The 17,156-nt window shown below is 43.0% G+C and overlaps 1 protein-coding gene across 1 annotated transcript in view; it reads right to left on the bottom strand.

The window, feature by feature from the left end:
- The window catches only part of LOC124777402, a 142,715-nt gene extending 128,788 nt beyond the window's left edge, over positions 1-13,927 (bottom strand). Inside the window, exon 1 of the mRNA XM_047252797.1 lies at positions 13,739-13,927. Within this exon, the coding sequence (XP_047108753.1) occupies positions 13,739-13,816 (78 nt within the window). The 5' untranslated portion in view covers positions 13,817-13,927. The remainder of the gene's footprint in view (positions 1-13,738) is intronic.
- Positions 13,928-17,156: the final 3,229 nt, after the last annotated feature.

The following is a 17,156-nucleotide window of genomic DNA, read 5'->3' as shown; positions in this document are numbered from 1 at the left end:
TCTCACATTTACTCGGAGTTTTAAAAATGTACGAGGTTCGTAATTAGTAACGCCCCATATTTTTTTAAAAAGCCATTCATATAATAGACAAACGTCCTTGTTGGTGCTTCACATTTGCTGTTTGTTCCGTGCGCCAGTTACGTTTCTAATCGTTCTGGCAGATGGCAGAGCCATAGTACAGCGTCAAAATGGCACCTACATACGACTCACAATACAACCAGCGTGCTGTTATTGAATTCTTGTGTGCAGAAAAAGAGACAGTAGTGAACTTCCACGAGCGCTTGTGTGCAGTGTACGGCGATGCTGCAGTTGATAGGAGTACAGCTGGCTGATGGGTAAAGAAAGTTACAGCCTCAGGAAATGCAGAAAAGAGCTCCATGATCAGCCACGCTCGGGACGTCCTGTCAGAGCAACTGCTCCAGACATGCTGAATCGTGTGGATGCCATTATTCGTGCCGACTGGCGCATCAAAACTCGACAATTATTTCTACAGTTGTCGGTCAGCATTGGAAGCCCGTCTGCAATGATCGAGACTCTCGGATATTCAAACGGGTGCTCACGATGGTTTTCACGGATGCTCACAGCGGAACAAAGATTCAAAGAAAAGTCGTTTCATCTGAGTTGTTGGAGCTTAAAGATTCTCTACGGGGAACACACTTAGAAGATGACGAGAGTGTCAGTCTTGCACTGAAAACATGGCTATGCCTACAGGACAAGAGCTTTTACTAGCAGGGAATACATGCTCTTCCACAACGTTGGCGTAAGGCCATAGAATATGATGGAGACTACGTAGAAAAATAGGATGTGGACAAGACATGTTGATGTATAGTGTCACCAAATTCTGTCTCTTAACAATAAATATGTTCTGAGGAAAATATGTGGAGTACTACTTATTGAACCACCCTCATACCTTATCAGAGAAAATCTGTGAAGTAGCCTGAGGCACTTGCAGGCAGGCAATCACGTGACGCGCCTCGAAGTCCAGTTGCCTGCCTGTAGGCCCTGGGAGTATTTCACAGGCTTTTCTCTGTAAAGACACATTTCTAAATATTCAATAAATGTTGGTTGGCGCCCTTGAGGGTTTTTCCGAAATTGTGGCTCTCGGCACTTTTGCCATTTTATTCTCATGTGTGTCAATGTCGCACTCCTCTATTGTTATACCACAGGAGCACACAAAACAGTAGAACTTAAAAAGTGTGAGGATCCTTTGCTTCTTCGGATCGTGTCCAAATTTCGTCGAGTGGTTTTGAACAGTGTCTAGTGGCTCCATTCTATACGCAAGGGCGAAAACTGCGGTGGCACTGTAGTCCAAAGAGATGCGATCAAGTTCTATGGCGACGCAACCCCACTGTTTCTGTACAAAACGTTTCAAACTTCCGAGGGTGGCAGCAGTGTCCAAGTTTGTCGAGACTATCTAGCTGTCGTTTTCTACCGCAAAATGCGTGGGAATCAACGTCCCAAGGAAAGAGGTGGTTTCATTGACGCCCTTTTATGCCACATCCTGAGGTCTTTTCGTTTCGATTCTGAGCGGCTCTGTGTCTGAATCGTTTTTCTCGGCCACTCATAATAAAATCGCACGATTTTTAACGCTGTGCGACGCGGTTCTGACCTCCATCGGAGAGACATCAAAATGGGGGGTGAACTATGGGTAACAGGGGCTCTAATGATCTTCCTATCGTGTGACACTTCCACGGGGGCGTTGGGCAGAATTATGGGGAAATCTTGTGTCAATGTGTGATCATTAACATTCTTTACACGTCACATGAAGTTCTGAGGTCTGGCCCTTTTTTCTCCACTTGTGTCGACAGGTTGCTGTCTGAAACGTCGTCGACCCCGGGAGTACCGACTTGACAGAAAATCCTAGGAAGTTCTGGTCTTACGTTAAATCAGTAAGTGGCTCGAAACAGCATATCCAGACACTCCGGGATGATGATGGCATTGAAACAGAGGATGACACGCGTAAAGCTGAAATACTAAACACCTTTTTCCAAAGCTGTTTCACGGAGGAAGACCGCACTGCAGTTCCTTCTCTAAATCCTCGCACAAACGAAAAATGGTTGACATCGAAATAAGTGTCCAAGGCATAGAAAAGCAACTGGAATCACTCAACACAGGAAAGTCCGCTGGACCTGACGGGATACCAATTCGATTCTACAGAGTACGCGAAAGAACTTGCGCCCCTTCTAACAGCCGTGTACCGCAAGTCTCTAGAGGAACGGAAGGTTCCAAATGATTGGAAAAGAGCACAGGTAGTCCCAGTCTTCAAGAAGGGTCGTCGAGCAGACTCGCAAAACTATAGATCCATATCTCTGACGTCGATCTGTTGTAGAATTTTAGTACATGTTTTTTGCTCGCGCATCATGTCATTTCTGGAAACCCAGAATCTACTCTGTAGGACTCAACATGGATTCTGGAAACAGCGATCGTGTGCGACCCAACTCGCTTTATTTGTTCATGATACCCAGAAAATATTATATACAGGCTCCCAGGTAGATGCCATTTTTCTTGACTTCTGGAAGGCGTTCGATACAGTTCCGCACTGTCGCCTGATAAACAAAATAAGAGCCTACGGGATATCAGTTCAGCTGCGTGGCTGGATTGAAGAGTTTTTAGCAAACAGAACACAGCATGTTGTTCTCAATGGAGAGATGTCTACAGACGCTAAAGTAACCTCTGGCGTGCCACAGGGGAGTGTCATGGGACCATTGCTTTTCACAATATATATAAATGACCTAGTAGATAGTGTCAGAAGTTCCATGCGGCTTTTTGCGGATGATGCTGTAGTATACAGAGAAGTTGCAGCATTATAAAATTGTAGCGAAATGCAGGAAAATCTGCAGCGGATAGGCACTTGGTGCAGGGAGTGGCAACTGACCCTTAACATAGACAAATGTAATGTATTGTGAATACATAGAAAGAAGGATCCTTCATTGTGTGATTATATGATAGCAGTTACTTCTGTAAAATATCTGGGAGTATGCGTGCGGAACGATTTGAAGTGGAAAGATCATATAAAATTAATTGTTGGTAAGGCGGGTGCCAGGTTGAGATTCATTGGGAGAGTCCTTAGAAAATGTAGTCCATCAACAAAGGAGGTGGCTTACAAAACACTCGTTCGACCTATACTTGAGTATTGCTCATCCGTGTGGGATCCGTACCAGATCGGGTTGACGGAGGAGATAGAGAAGATCCAAAGAAGAGCGGCGCGTTTCGTCACAGGGTTATTTGGTAACCGTGATAGCGTTACGGATATGTTTAGCAAACTCAAGTGGCAGACTCTACAAGAGAGGCGCTCTGCATAGCGGTGTAGCTTGCTCGCCAGGTTTCGAGAGGGTGCGTTTCTGGATGAGGTATCGAATATATTGCTTCCCCCTACTTATACCTCCCGAGGAGATCACGCATGTAAAATTAGAGAGATTCTAACGCGTATGGAGGCTTTTGGACAGTCGTTCTTCCCGCGAACCAAACGCGACTGGAACAGAAAAGGGAGGTAATGACCGGGGCACGTAAAGTGCCCTCCGCCACACACCGTTGGGTGGCTTGCAGAGTATAAATGTAGATGTAGATGTAGTGATGCAGCAGGGTGCGACGCTTTTGCTCCATTATAAGGAAGGCTATAGACACCTTTGAGCCACATTTCAAACTTGCGCGTTGCAGTCGGAGGCAGTTGCGGGGTTTCGTAAGAGTGATCCTTTAATTCCGTTGCGCAGTGTAGTTCTGAACAAGTTTTCCGAAAATGGTCTTCAGCAGCTAGTTCTGCAGCCCACATGTAATGGAATTATTTTAGAGCTTGTAGTTACAGACAGGCCTGACCTGAACGACAGTGGCAGTATAGAGATTAGTGATAATGATGTCATCATAGATTTGATAATTACTAAAGTTCATAAAGAAGACTAGGGGAGTATGTATGCTGGAAACGGCAGATGAGCGGCTATTAGCTGCCTACTTAGACAGTGAATGGAAATCATTTATTTCTAATATAATGGAAGCAGACAAACTACTGCAAAATTTTAAGTGATTGTAAATCGCGCTCTGGATAATTATGTGCCGAGAAATATATTAAGAACGGATACGAACCCAATCGTGGTTCTATAACAAAATTCGGAAAATACTGAGAAAGCAGAGATTGTTGCACTCTCGGTTCAGAAAAGGACATGCAAATGTCGAGAGGCGAAATTTAGAAGACATTCTTGAATCCTTAAAAATATCGAAGCGCGAAGCGTACAAAATTTTCCGCCGTCTGACGTAAGCGAAAGATCTCCCCGAGAATTAGAGAAAATTCTGGACCCATGTACACCACGTTGCCCCCAGGACAGGACAGTTTCTAATAAAATCCCAAACAATGTCAAAAAGTGTTCTGTAAATAAGGTGCAGTCTGGAGTTAGAGGCTCCATTATCAGACCATTGCGCTTGTCAGTCGAGTATTTAGAATTTTTAATTTTTTTGTGAAACGTTGCATGAAACTTAGAAGCTACCGAATGATAAGCATTTGAAGCTGACAGCATAAGTATTCTACTGCCGCCACATTTCGTGTAAGGAACAGGGTGATAAGCCGCACAGAGTACACACAATCGTCTTCCCCTCGCTTCATTTATGAGACCAACAGGAAAGGAAGCGACTACTAGTGGGAGGAAGTAGCCTCCGCCATACACAATAAGGTGACTTCCGGAGTACTTATATAGATATAGGTACTTCTACAACTACATCGATAATCTGCAAATCACACTTGAGTGCCTGGCAGAGAGTTCATCGAACGACCTTCACAATAATTCTCTATTCGTCCACACTCTAACACGGTGCGGAGAAAATGAATACCTGTATCTTTCCGTGCGAGCTCTGATTTCCCTTTTTTATTCGGATGATCGTCCCCCCCCCCCCCCAACCCTATGTAGCTCGGCGTCAACAAAATATTTTCGCATTCTGAGTAGAAAGTAGGTGATTGAAATTTCGTGAGAAGATCCAGCCGCAATGAGAAACGCTATTGTTTTAATGATGTCCACATCAAAATCTGTATCGTATCCGTGACTCTCTCTCCCCTGGTTCTCAATAATACAGAACGTGCTGCTTTCTTTGAACTCTGTTAATCGTATCTGGTAGGGATCCCACACCGTGCATCAGTACTCCAAAACAGGACGGACAAGCGTAGTGTAGGCAGTCTCTTTAGTAGATCTGTTGCATCTTCTAAGTGTACTGCCAAAAATCGCAGCCTTTGCTTCATCTTCCACCCAATATTTTCTATGTGTTCCTTCCAATTTAAGTTATTCGTAATTTTAACTCCTGGGTATTTATTTGAATTTACGACCTTTTGTTTTGATTGATTTATGGTGTAACCGAATTTTAACGGATTCCTTTTAGCACTCATGTGGATGACCTCATGCATTTCATTATTTAGGGTCAAACATCAATTTTCGCACCATATAGATATCTTCTCTAAATCGTTTTGCCATTCGTTTTGGTCTTATGATAACTTAACTAGACGATAAACGACAGGATCATCTCCAAACAACCTAAAAGGGCTCCTCAGATTGTCTCCTAAATCGCTTATATAGATAAGAAAAAGCAGAGGGCCTATAACACTACCTTTGGGAACGCCAGAATTCACTTCTGGTTTACTCGATGACTTTCCGTCAATTACTACGAACTCCGAGCTCTCTGACAGGAAATCACGAATTCAGTCGCATAACTGAAACAATACTCCATAAGCACGCAATTTGATTACAAGCAGCTTGTGAGGTACACTGTTAAAACACTTCTGCAAATCTAGAAATACGGAAGCACCTCGTGTGAGTAAAGATCTAGTTGTGTTTCACAAGAATGATGTTTTCTAAATCCATGTTGACTGTGCGTCAATAGACCGTTCTCTGTGACGTAATTCATCATGTTCAAAGGTAATATTATGTTCCAAAATCGTGCTGTATATCGACGTTAATGATATGGGACTGTAATATGGATTACTCCTAATATCTTTCTTGAATATTATCGTGACTTGTGCAACAATCCAGTCTTTGAGTGCGGATCTTACGTCAAGCGAGCGGTTGTATATTATTGTTAAGATTGGAGCTATTGCTTCAGCATACTCTGAAAGGAACATAACTGGTACTAGTTTGGACCGGAAGATTTGCTCTTATTAAGTGATTTAAGTTGCTTCACAACTCCGAGGATATCGATTTCTATGTTACTCTTGTTAGCAGCTATTCTTGATTCGAATTCTGGAATATTTACGTCGTCTTCTTTGGTGAAGGAATTTCGGAAGGCTGTATTTAGTAACTTTGCTTTACCAGCAGTGTCATCGATAGCATTTCCGTTGCTATCGCGCAGAGAAAGCATTTATGTGTCTTGGCGGTAGCATACTTAACATGCGAACAGAATTTCGTTGGATTTTCTGCCAGGTTTCGAGACAAAGTTTGACTGTGGAAACTGTTGTAAACATCTCGCATTGAAGTCCTCGCTAAATTTCGTACTTCTGTAAAAGATCCTCAACCTTGTGGATTTTGCGTTCGTTTAAATGTGGCACGCTTTTCTCGTTGTTTCTGCAACAGTGTTGTGACCTATTTTGAGTACCAAGTCATTTGTTGTTATTTGGTATAAATCTCTCAATTGCTGTCGATACTATTTCTTTGAGTGCAAGCACATCTGGTCTACATTTACGTTGTTTACTTGGAGGGAGAGGAGGTTGTCTCTCAGGAAGCCGTCAACGGAATTTTTATCTGCTATTTTGAATATGTACATTTATAGTTTATTTTTGTAGGATATGGCAGGTACGGTATTCAGTCTCGCTACGACCACCTTCTGTTCACTAATCCTTGTATCTGCTTTGATGGTCTTTACTAGCTCAGGATTATTTGTTGCTAAGAAGTCAGTGTGTTTCCACAACCGCTTACTATTCGAATGGACTTACAAACTAATCGCTCGAAATAATTTCCAGAGAATGTGTTCAAGGCAATTTCAATTGATATTTTATGCATAGCTCCGGATTTAAACATGTATTTTCGTCAACACAGCGATGGTAAATTAAAGTCACCACCGACTATAATTGTATGAATCGGGTAAGTGTTTGAAATTAGATTCAAGATTTCTTTGAACCTTCCAGCAGTTCAATCATCTGAGTTGCAAAGTCGATATAAGGATCTAATTATTAACTTATTTCGGTTGCCAAGAATGACCTCTACCAATACTAACTCACAGAAACTATCTACTTCAGTTACTCTACAAGATAAATACTTCTAACAGCAACAAACACGCCACCGTCAACTGTGTTCAGCCTATCCTTTCTGAACACCGTTATGTCCTTCCCAAAAATTTCGGCTTCACTTATCTCCGGCTTTAGCCAGTTTTCAGTGCCTATAACGATTTGAGCATCAGTACTTTCTATCAGCTCTTGGAACTCTGGTACTTTCTCAACACAGCTACGACAATTTACAGCTGTTATACCGCTGCTTCCTGGTAGATAACCCGTTGTCAGACGCAGTTATTCTGCATGAAACGTTTTTTCATACCTATATCATGTACACAGCTGAGCAGTAATCGTAGGTTTTCTTACGTCGGGCAACACTGCAGAGATATATGAGAAGATACTCACCTGCAGATGGAAAAAGATCTGCTGGATATTGCGTTGTGTAGCGCTCAAGGTTATGACAATGCCGCATAAATGAAGGCTATTCATCGAGAGCACAACAACAAATATTCGAAAACTTAGTCCAAAAACTCTGTTCACTCCGTACACTAATCATTCCTTAAATCTTCGTGCAGTTCATGCATCCATATGTGATCTGTTTTGGAACTGTAGAAAAGTTATGTTATTTCTTCTCGTCTACAACATATACATGAGAATCACTTAGAAATTAAAAAAAAATAAAAAATAATTGGATAAGGTTTGAAATGACTGATAATCGCTGGAATGCTGATCACAATGCAGTTTAAATCATAATAATAAAACGTCGAAACCTTTGAAAGCATTCTGGAAGATATGCAAGATTAATGCAAGGCAAACCTTGATACTAGATATGCAGCAAGCATGATACTTACAACTCTATGAGATTTTACCTTGTTCACCTACATCAACTTTTGGCACACGTTACTGGAGGAACTAAATTTAGTCCAACAATGTCTACAGTCTCCAAAAACGACTTTCAATTAAGGACTCGCTAAATTAATAGTCCCAGTTGAGATTTTAGTCACGGAACGAACTACAATTATACACAACGCTGTTACTTTTGGCGCTAAAAATGCAGTGATATGGACATTAACTTTGACCTATCGAGAAAGGAGGGCAAGTAAAACAATACCGGGAGAACTAGCCCATGGCGTAAGATTATCGGACAGTAGACTAAGTAGTTCGTCGATCAGTGTTTGAATACGCAGATCGATCTATACAGTACAAAAACCGTAACAACGACAGACGGCAATGAAGGAAATCATGCAAATTTTCCAAACTTTCGGTAACAAAATTTGTTCTTGGAACTTCCGATGACGCTATGGCTGTAGCACTGGAGATTTCCGTGACTCGTTACCCAGTACAACACTAATGAACCAGTACTACATGACTATTTTTGTCTCAGTCGCATCATGCGAGAGAAATTTTTCTAAAATGGATCTAATATAAAGTTATCTCCGCTCTACGTTGAATCAAGAACGACTAACCAGTCTGACCTTTTATCGGCTGAAAGAAATGTTTCGAATGAAACTGATATCAATTAAGTTTTCGAGAATTACAGTGAAATAATGGCACGAAAATATGTACCATAATACAATTAACAATAACTAGTATTTCATACTAACAAGGAGAACCACCCAGTGGTGCGAACAATTTCGTTGAAACTATCTACGCAAAGATGTAGTTTAAGATCCGAGGTATCACACACTGGAGCCATTCACCCTGGTGGGCCCTCGTCTGATACTAACTGACGAAAGAAAATATCGGAATTTTGTGTGACACTTAATAACCTTAAAAAATTTACGTTGTATGGTGTGATTGCGTGGTGTAACGCATAGAATAACAGCTCCATGTGCAGGACGTTGTCGGTTTGATTCTCGTCACATGTACAATTTTTTTATATTTTAAATCTTTATTGAAATTACGTTAACCATTATTTTTATTCAGTTAATTAGTTTAAAAATTATTTTTTATTTCTATTCCTTTGTCACTTCATTTTAATCACCGTATGAACTTCTTCATTTGTTTCATTTTTCCTTATATCGCTCTTTTTTCAATTGGAATTTTTATGAATATGAGTATAATTTTATTTATCTGTTATAATATTCAATTATTTGAAAATTCCGATCTAGTAGTTAAAAAACAAATAATCTATTTATATTTGTGCAGTGGTGCGAAAAATGTATTTCTGTTACCAGATGTCCAATTTCTTTTCCTTTTTTGCGTGTTAATCGTCATACAAGCATTTAAAACATAACCTAAATACCTATTGCACTACGGACAAAATAACGCAGATGAAAATGTAAGTGAAATACGGGTTTATAAGTAAAACGAAATTCAAGCAAAATGGTTCTTCTGGCAACTTCCACCCCCCCCCCCACCCCCACCCACCCGCGGGAAAGCAGGGCTCAGGACATATAGGGGTATTTACATGTCACCGGACGTCCAGCTCTCATGTCTACTGAAGACGGTGCTTGAACTTCTTCAGCCCCCAGTGCTGGCAGTGACGGTACGACTTCCTCTTGTAGTGCCGAGACAGTGGCGTCCGTGTCCAGTTGTGTGGAAGGTGACACTTCGTGTTCAGCGTATACATCCTCTTGGGTCGGTAACAAATGTTCAGATCTGACTCGTTCCAGCGATACCACTTAGGACTTCCCATTTTGGTCTATATGCATGGTACGTTCGTACCGAGAGAGAACTCTGTAGGGCCCAGAATATGGGGGCTGCAGCGGCAACTTGACAGCGTCTGTCCTTAGCATTACGTGTGTACACGACAGTAAATCTTTGTGTACGAACGTAGTTACCGCCCCATGTCTCGAGACAGCGGATGGACGAAGTCTCCCGCACCGTTTGCAGTACATAAGGCAATTCGGTCTGTCGTGCCCCAGTTTGATCGGCGAAGAATTCTCCGAGCAGTCTTAATGGTTCACCATAAACCAATTCTGCATTGGATCCTCCTAAATCTGCTTTTTAATACTATACAAAGGTCCAACAAAACCAGAGGCAAAGCTGACGAGCAAGAGGATGTACTCGCTGAACACGAAGTGCCACCTTCCATACTAATGGACGCGGACGACACCGTCTCGGCACCACAAGCTGAAGTAGTACCGTCACTGCCAGCACTGGAGGCTGAAGAAGCTCAAGCACCGTCTGCAGTACACACGAGAGCTTGAAGTCGGAAGAAATAGAAATACCCTACATTCCCGGAGGTGTTCGAGCTTTAGGAAATAGAAGGTTACTGCCTGACGTTGGTCTTATCGAATGTCATCAACATCTCTGGTGTCCACTGCAAAGGTCGTTTGCCGCTGGGTCCTTCCCGGCTGGTGCTGACGTCAAAGGTGCCTGGATGGCCGCCGCAATATGCAGATGTTGTCTGTAGAAATTAACTGCTCTAAGGAACCGGCGTAGTTGATGATAATCGACTGGGCGAGCCATCTCTTCGATAATGGCAATTTTATCTTGCAGTGGGCTGATGCCGGCTGTTGACAATGAGTATCCCAAGAATGGCACCTGACGTCGTCGAAGCAAACACTTTCATTCATCGACCGAAATACCATATGCATCAATGCGTTGGTAAACAGTCTTCAGATGCAATTCGTGCAACTTCTCGGACGCCTAAAAGACCAGGATATCATCGAGATATGCTAAGCAGTACGATAAACAGTACTTCGTCGACAAACCGTTGCCAAGTTTGTGTCGCAGTTTTCAAACCAAACGGAATACGGAGGTTTCGAATAAGCTGAATGGTGTCGTGACAGCCCGTCTTCGGTATATCAGCAGGCGCTACCTGCTTCCTGGCAATCAATGACACTAGAAATGGTCGCGCCTGCCAGCGTTTGCGTAAAATCTCTGATATGTGGTATCGGATAGCGATAGGAGTAGTATAGGTATTGAGTGCCTGGTAGTCTCCACATGATGTCCAGGTCCCGTCTTTCTTCTCTACTAGGTGAAGTGGTGATGACCAAGGGCTGTCGCCGGCCGCGGTGGCCGAGCGGTGGTTCTAGGCGCTTCAGTCCGGAACCGCGTGACTGCTACGGTCGTATGTTCGAATCCTGCCTCAGGCATGGATGTGTGTGATGTCCTTAGGTTAGTTAGGTTTAAGTAGTTCTAAGTTCTAGGGGACTGATGACCTAAGATGTTAAGTCCCATAGTGCTCAGAGCCATTTGAACCATTTGAACCAAGGGCTGTCGGATCTACGGACGACTCCCGAGCGCAACAGTTTTTCGAATACTGCCTTCGCTGAGGCAAAACGATCAGGAGCTAACTGGCGTGGGTGCTAAGATACTGGTTGACCGAGTGTAAAGCTGATGTGATGGGACGTGTTGTGCTTAACTGTCTGTGCACACGGCACGGATTCACAATTTTTTACGTGTGGCGTCAATCCCTGTCTGTCATCGAACATGGGCAGAGAACCTTGTCCTCAGATGCCTTTAATGCACTGCTTACCTCGACAGATGCTCGACGAGCCAACATCTACTTCAGCTGCATAATGAAACAAGAAATCCGGCTCCTGGAGTAGTCGGGCAATAACCTTTTCTTTCCTTAAGCTCGAACACCAATCAACTGAAAAATCTAAGTCAATACAAAGAATACTAACAAAAACCGAAGAGTCAAGAAGACTGTCCGTGCGCCCATCGCCACAGAATAATGCTTCGTTTCACTGTACATTCGCAGATGTTCTTCTGGCGACTCCCACCGATATAATGGACGGAATAGTCTGGACGAAAATGCGGAGGGATCCTGAGATTAAGGAGACCAAGTCATGTTAGTTGAGGCTGAACATTTGTCTTTCTTTCAGCTGGAGGAAACTGTATCAAAGAATCCCACAATAAATAATTACCAGAGCGTGCTGAATGTATTTCCTCCGAATTTTGTAATCTTATCTCAGTATCGGTTGTGGTATTACATGTCATGCACTTTACTATGTCGGCTTCGCCTCTTCGAGGACGCAAGTCGCAAACCTCCGACGCTAGACGGCTTCAAATGGCAACGTGTAACATGGCTGTGTGTAACATAACTACGATAGTGCGCGAGAAACAGCGTGCTATAATCGAGTTTCAAATTCGAAGAGTTAGTCCACACGTGAAGAACCCTCTCCTTCAGAATGACAAAGATAGACCACTCGCGAGGGCGGCGACATCTGCAACAATCTGACGCCTTGAATGTGCTGGATTGCAAATCTGCCTTCTTCATTGATAACACACACACGTTACGCCGAACAAACTGAAAATTTACTTTCAGTAGCTAACTTTATCGAAAACTGTCTTATTAGTTGATCAATAAAAAAAATCCCTAATTAAGTGACTCCGAGCTAAATTCTTCACTTTTTTATGTAGTTGATATGATTGAACAGAGCCTTGAAGACCGCTCTCTCTTTTGTAGGTCTATTTCACTCCACATGACGCTTCCTGCTAAAATCATTCGCTATTTCTTTTCTACGCGAAAGGCATCTATTTACTTTATACAAGTTTTGGAACAAAGGTACTAACCTGGAGTCTATTCTTTCCCGTTCCGAAATAGCCCAGACGCGGCCATGTTGGACCTAAATTTTTCCTTGTATGTCTAAGACACTGAGACTCGAGACAGAGGAAGCTAATTAGCTCAAAACTGTCCTCAGCTGATCTAACTTCATCCACAAAGAAATACTTACGCAAATACAGATTTAGTAATGTTATGAATCTGTTCACCATTTACTCTGCGTTGCAAGAGTTGAAGCCTCATATAGTTTCGTGAATCTCCCTCTGCTGTTATTCATCAACTTCTTTACATCTAAAACTCACTTGACATTTAGTCGTCATCAACAATTCTTTCTTTCGCTTACGCCATAGTCCTGCAGCGAACGCAGGGTCGGCGTGGTTACAATGGATTTGGCAATGTTAGCTGAGGGATGGCCAGATGCCCTTCCTGCCGCCACCTCGTACCCCCCAGGACGGAATCAGTGTACTGCATCTAGTGTAAAGCATGAAATAGTGCAGACGTGTTGCAAATGTCTGTGACGCGTGTAACTGCGGCGGAACTTGGGGACCAGCCTGGTATTCACCTAGCGGGATGTGGAAAACCGCCTAAAAACCACATCCAGGCTGGCTGGCACACCGGCCCTCGTCGTTAATCTGCCGGGCGGATTCGATCCGGGGCCGGCGCGCCTACCCGAGTCCAGGAAGCAGCGCGTTAGCGCTTTCGGCTAACCTGGCGGGTCTAGTCGTCATCAACAATGAATAATATTAAAAACGTCTACATCTATCAAAATCTATGTGATTACTCTGCTATTCACAATAAAGTGCCTGGTAGAGTATTAAATGAACCACATTCAAGCTTTCTCTGTACCGTTCCACTCTCGAACGGTGCGCGGAATAAACGGGCATTGGTACTAAAAAGATTCTGTTGTAGCCCGTATAAGGGCAGGGGCGGGCCCCCTGCGCCTCCCCCCACCCATCCATCATGTGTGTTTGCATAAGCTCCGGTAGTGGCGATCACGTAGAACTGTGCTGATGAGCCATAGGAGGATGAGGTCGCGTAAAATTCCACAGGGAAACATGCAGTAGGTTCAGCGGTTGACGGAGAGAAGAGGCAGTGCGGATACTCACGCCGAGGGCGATGTTGGCGCTGGTGATGGCCGCCACCGCCGCCGCCACCAGCAGCCTCAGCAGCGCTGCGGGTCCCATGCTGGGCGCCACTGGATGATCACCCACTACCTCGCCTCTCTAGCTCCGCCTCTCTACCCCTACCACCACCCCGATCTCTGCTCTGTCCTGCGCTGCCGTGGTCGCGGTTCTGCGACCCAGCGCCGTCTGTCGTCCCCGGCTGTCCTGCTCTTTTGTAAACGCGCCGCCACACGTCACAAAGCACTCCCTCTCCACTGCGCGCTTGTTCACCGCCGATACCATCTCTCCCCCATCCCTCGTCCACCATACCTGTGCCAGCCGGTCCTCCTGGTCTTCCTGTTTTGCAGCACCTGTCAGCTGTAGGAGCATAATTCGCCGTACGAAGTCAGCATCGTTTGCTAGCGATGTGGCGTTCCCCATTTCATTTCCCGACCCTCTTCTCTACTTTATTTTTCTAATTTGGGAAGTCGGGCTCGGCGACTACTCTACCTTGGCAGATCAGATGAATACTTGGACTCCAAAAGCCTTACTACCGACACACGAGCCTGTCAAACTGAAATTGCGGCATCGCACTGTTCCTCTAGGAAGAATTTTTCCTTTTTTTGGTTAGGATTCCAATTTACCAGTTGTAGAAGTATGAAAGCGGAATTTGCACTCCAAAAGCATTACTATCGACACACGAGCCTGTCAAACTGAAATTACGGCATCGCACTGTTCCTTTAGGAAGAATTTTTCCTTTTCTGATTAGGATTCCAATTTTCCAGGTGCAGAAGTATGAAACCGGAATTTGGTTGCAATAATTATACGTCTGTTGTTTGAAACTGATAAACAATATTTTATTCAAAATAATCACCACCGCTATTTATAAGTTTCTCCCACTTCTCCGGCAGGCTATGAATGTCACGCCAAAAACACAGTTATTTTTTTCAAGCGAACCACTCGGCGAGCTGTTTTCGTACACTTTCATACTGTAATGCCACTTCATCGGACGAGAAATGAAAATCAAAAATTAGCTCCAAAATTCCCAAGGATTTCCCCAAAACAAGTCCCAAATTCCATGAAAAATGAACAAGCGAACACTATTATTAGGATATTAACCAGTAATTGAATCGTGAATTTAATACTTAGTAATTTATTAACATACGAGAGAAAGATAGGATTCCAGTAAAATCAAACTCAAAATTCAAAATCACAGTAAATCGCATAATCATTATAATTAAAATTCGCAAAGTAGAACCAACGTTCCCAAAGAATACTCCTTGTGAGTACACTCTGAGATTCGTGGGTAATGGCTAAGGATAATTCAATCCATTGTCACTACGTTACGAGAGTTAGCCGAAGCAGGTCATACTTTGCAATGCTCGTATATGTAGGCGCAATTACATTGTTTTTTTCAGAATTGATTATTGCGATCTACTATGACGCAGTGAAATGATACTTTCACTTCAGAAATTACGTCATTTAGAATTCAGATAGAGGACTTGCATGTATTAGACAGAAGTGACTTTTAATTAGATAACCTGAAGTTTACACTATTTAGGAAGTGAACACAGATAGACAATTTCATTCGTAATAACTAATGGACTATGGCGATAGTTACGAAGCATGTAATTTATAATTCCCCCCAACACCTGGGAAAGCTTCTTCCTCACGGTTCCGTTAGGAAGTGACTAATATTGTGTAATAAACCAGCATATCGTGTCAATTCACGCATTTATTATTCAAGTTTTACAATATTATTTATAGAGATAACGTGCTGCGATATTATTTGACTGAAGCGCTCGGTGCTTATATAGAATCTCCTTGTCGTTAGGAATTAATAACACTGTTACGACTGATTATAGATTTGAGATTTAAACCGGTCTATAGGGAATTTGGTGTCACTGGAACTAATTTGAACTTATCATTAACATTTAAATAGCAACTGATAAACCATCGATTATAAAAGATTTAATTACATTTGGTGAAGTAAATATCTCGCACAATTCGCGAGTTCAGTTCATCAATGTTCTGTTTGTAACGTCGATACCGATACATAAGAAAGAACAATCTCATTTCTCTACCGCTGAGTGTTAACCAAGACCGAAGATCCGAAGGACGTTACAATACGAACTGAAGGGTGTTTCAGCGAGAGCGTGTCCCAGTGGTGCAAACAGATGATAATCGGACGGAGGCAAGTCTGGAGAATAAGCTGCATGCCCTAATATTTCACAACTGAACGCCTTGATCGTTTACCAGGCCCGTTTTGCTGTGTGTGATGGAATGTTATCATGGTACAATATGACTGTGTGTTGCCTTTTTCCATATTCCGGTCGTTTTCACGTAACGCTCGATCATTTGCTGTTGGTAGCGGTCAGTGTTAACAGTCTCACCAGGTTTTAGCAGCTCATTATAGATGACACCCTTCTGATCCCACCGAACAGAAAGCATTGTTTTCTTTCCAAAGCGATTTGGTCTTGCAGTGAATGCCGATGGTTTGCCTGGATTCGCCCATGATTTACGACGCATAGGATTCTCAAAATATATCCATTTCTCATCACCTGTCACTATTCGATGGAGGAACGACTTTCTGTTGTATCTGGCGTGCAGCATTTCACAAGAGGTCTTTCGATTTGCTTTCTGTCTTTCATTCAGTTTACAATGTAACTTTTAATCCGTCTTGATTGCAAAATGTTTATTCATATGACCGGTTTCGGTGACGCAGCATGTGAAAGTTGCTGTATTTGGACGGGTTACTACTGTAACCGAAATATCAGATCTGAAGGTGGTTCTAGAGGAACCGAAACCGGTCATACGAGTAAACATTTTGCAATCAAGACGGATTAAAAGTTACATTGTCAAATCTCTGATTGCGGCTATCCTATCATATATTATGTCTGTTTTTGCAAAATTTCAATCAGTTCATGCAGAACCCATTTTCCCAGTTCCTGTATCTTTCACATAGCTTCCAGCCGAAAAGAAACGGCTTTCGGCGTCACATTCAATTGTTCCGCGAGTTCCTGTTGAGTTTGAGTATCATCTTCACCCAATAAGACCAGCAATTCGTTGTCTTTGTAGTCTTTAGGTCTTTTCCCATCCTCGTCGTTTCTCACGTCAAAATCACCACTTTTGAATTTTTAGGACCATTCGAAGCACAGTGTTTTCCCAACAGCATGTTCGTCGAAAGCTTCGAGAAGCATTCGATGCGATTCTGCAGCAGTTTCCTTCAGATGACAACAGAAAACCAACGCTGTCCTCAAATCTTATTTCGCAGGCACAAAACTCGACACGTTTATGGGTTTGAAACAGATACCGATGTATGCAACTTAGGTTACTGTCTGTTGACATTGGTCGTCAGCCGTTACAGGAAGCAGATGGCGCTGCAGACTCGGTCTCACGGGTCCTACATTGACGACTAGCA

This window comes from Schistocerca piceifrons, chromosome 2 (assembly GCF_021461385.2).
Source record: "Schistocerca piceifrons isolate TAMUIC-IGC-003096 chromosome 2, iqSchPice1.1, whole genome shotgun sequence".
Taxonomy (NCBI): Eukaryota; Metazoa; Arthropoda; class Insecta; order Orthoptera; family Acrididae; genus Schistocerca; species Schistocerca piceifrons.
Note: the sequence above shows the minus strand (reverse complement) of the source record. Positions and strands in the feature narration are given on the sequence as shown.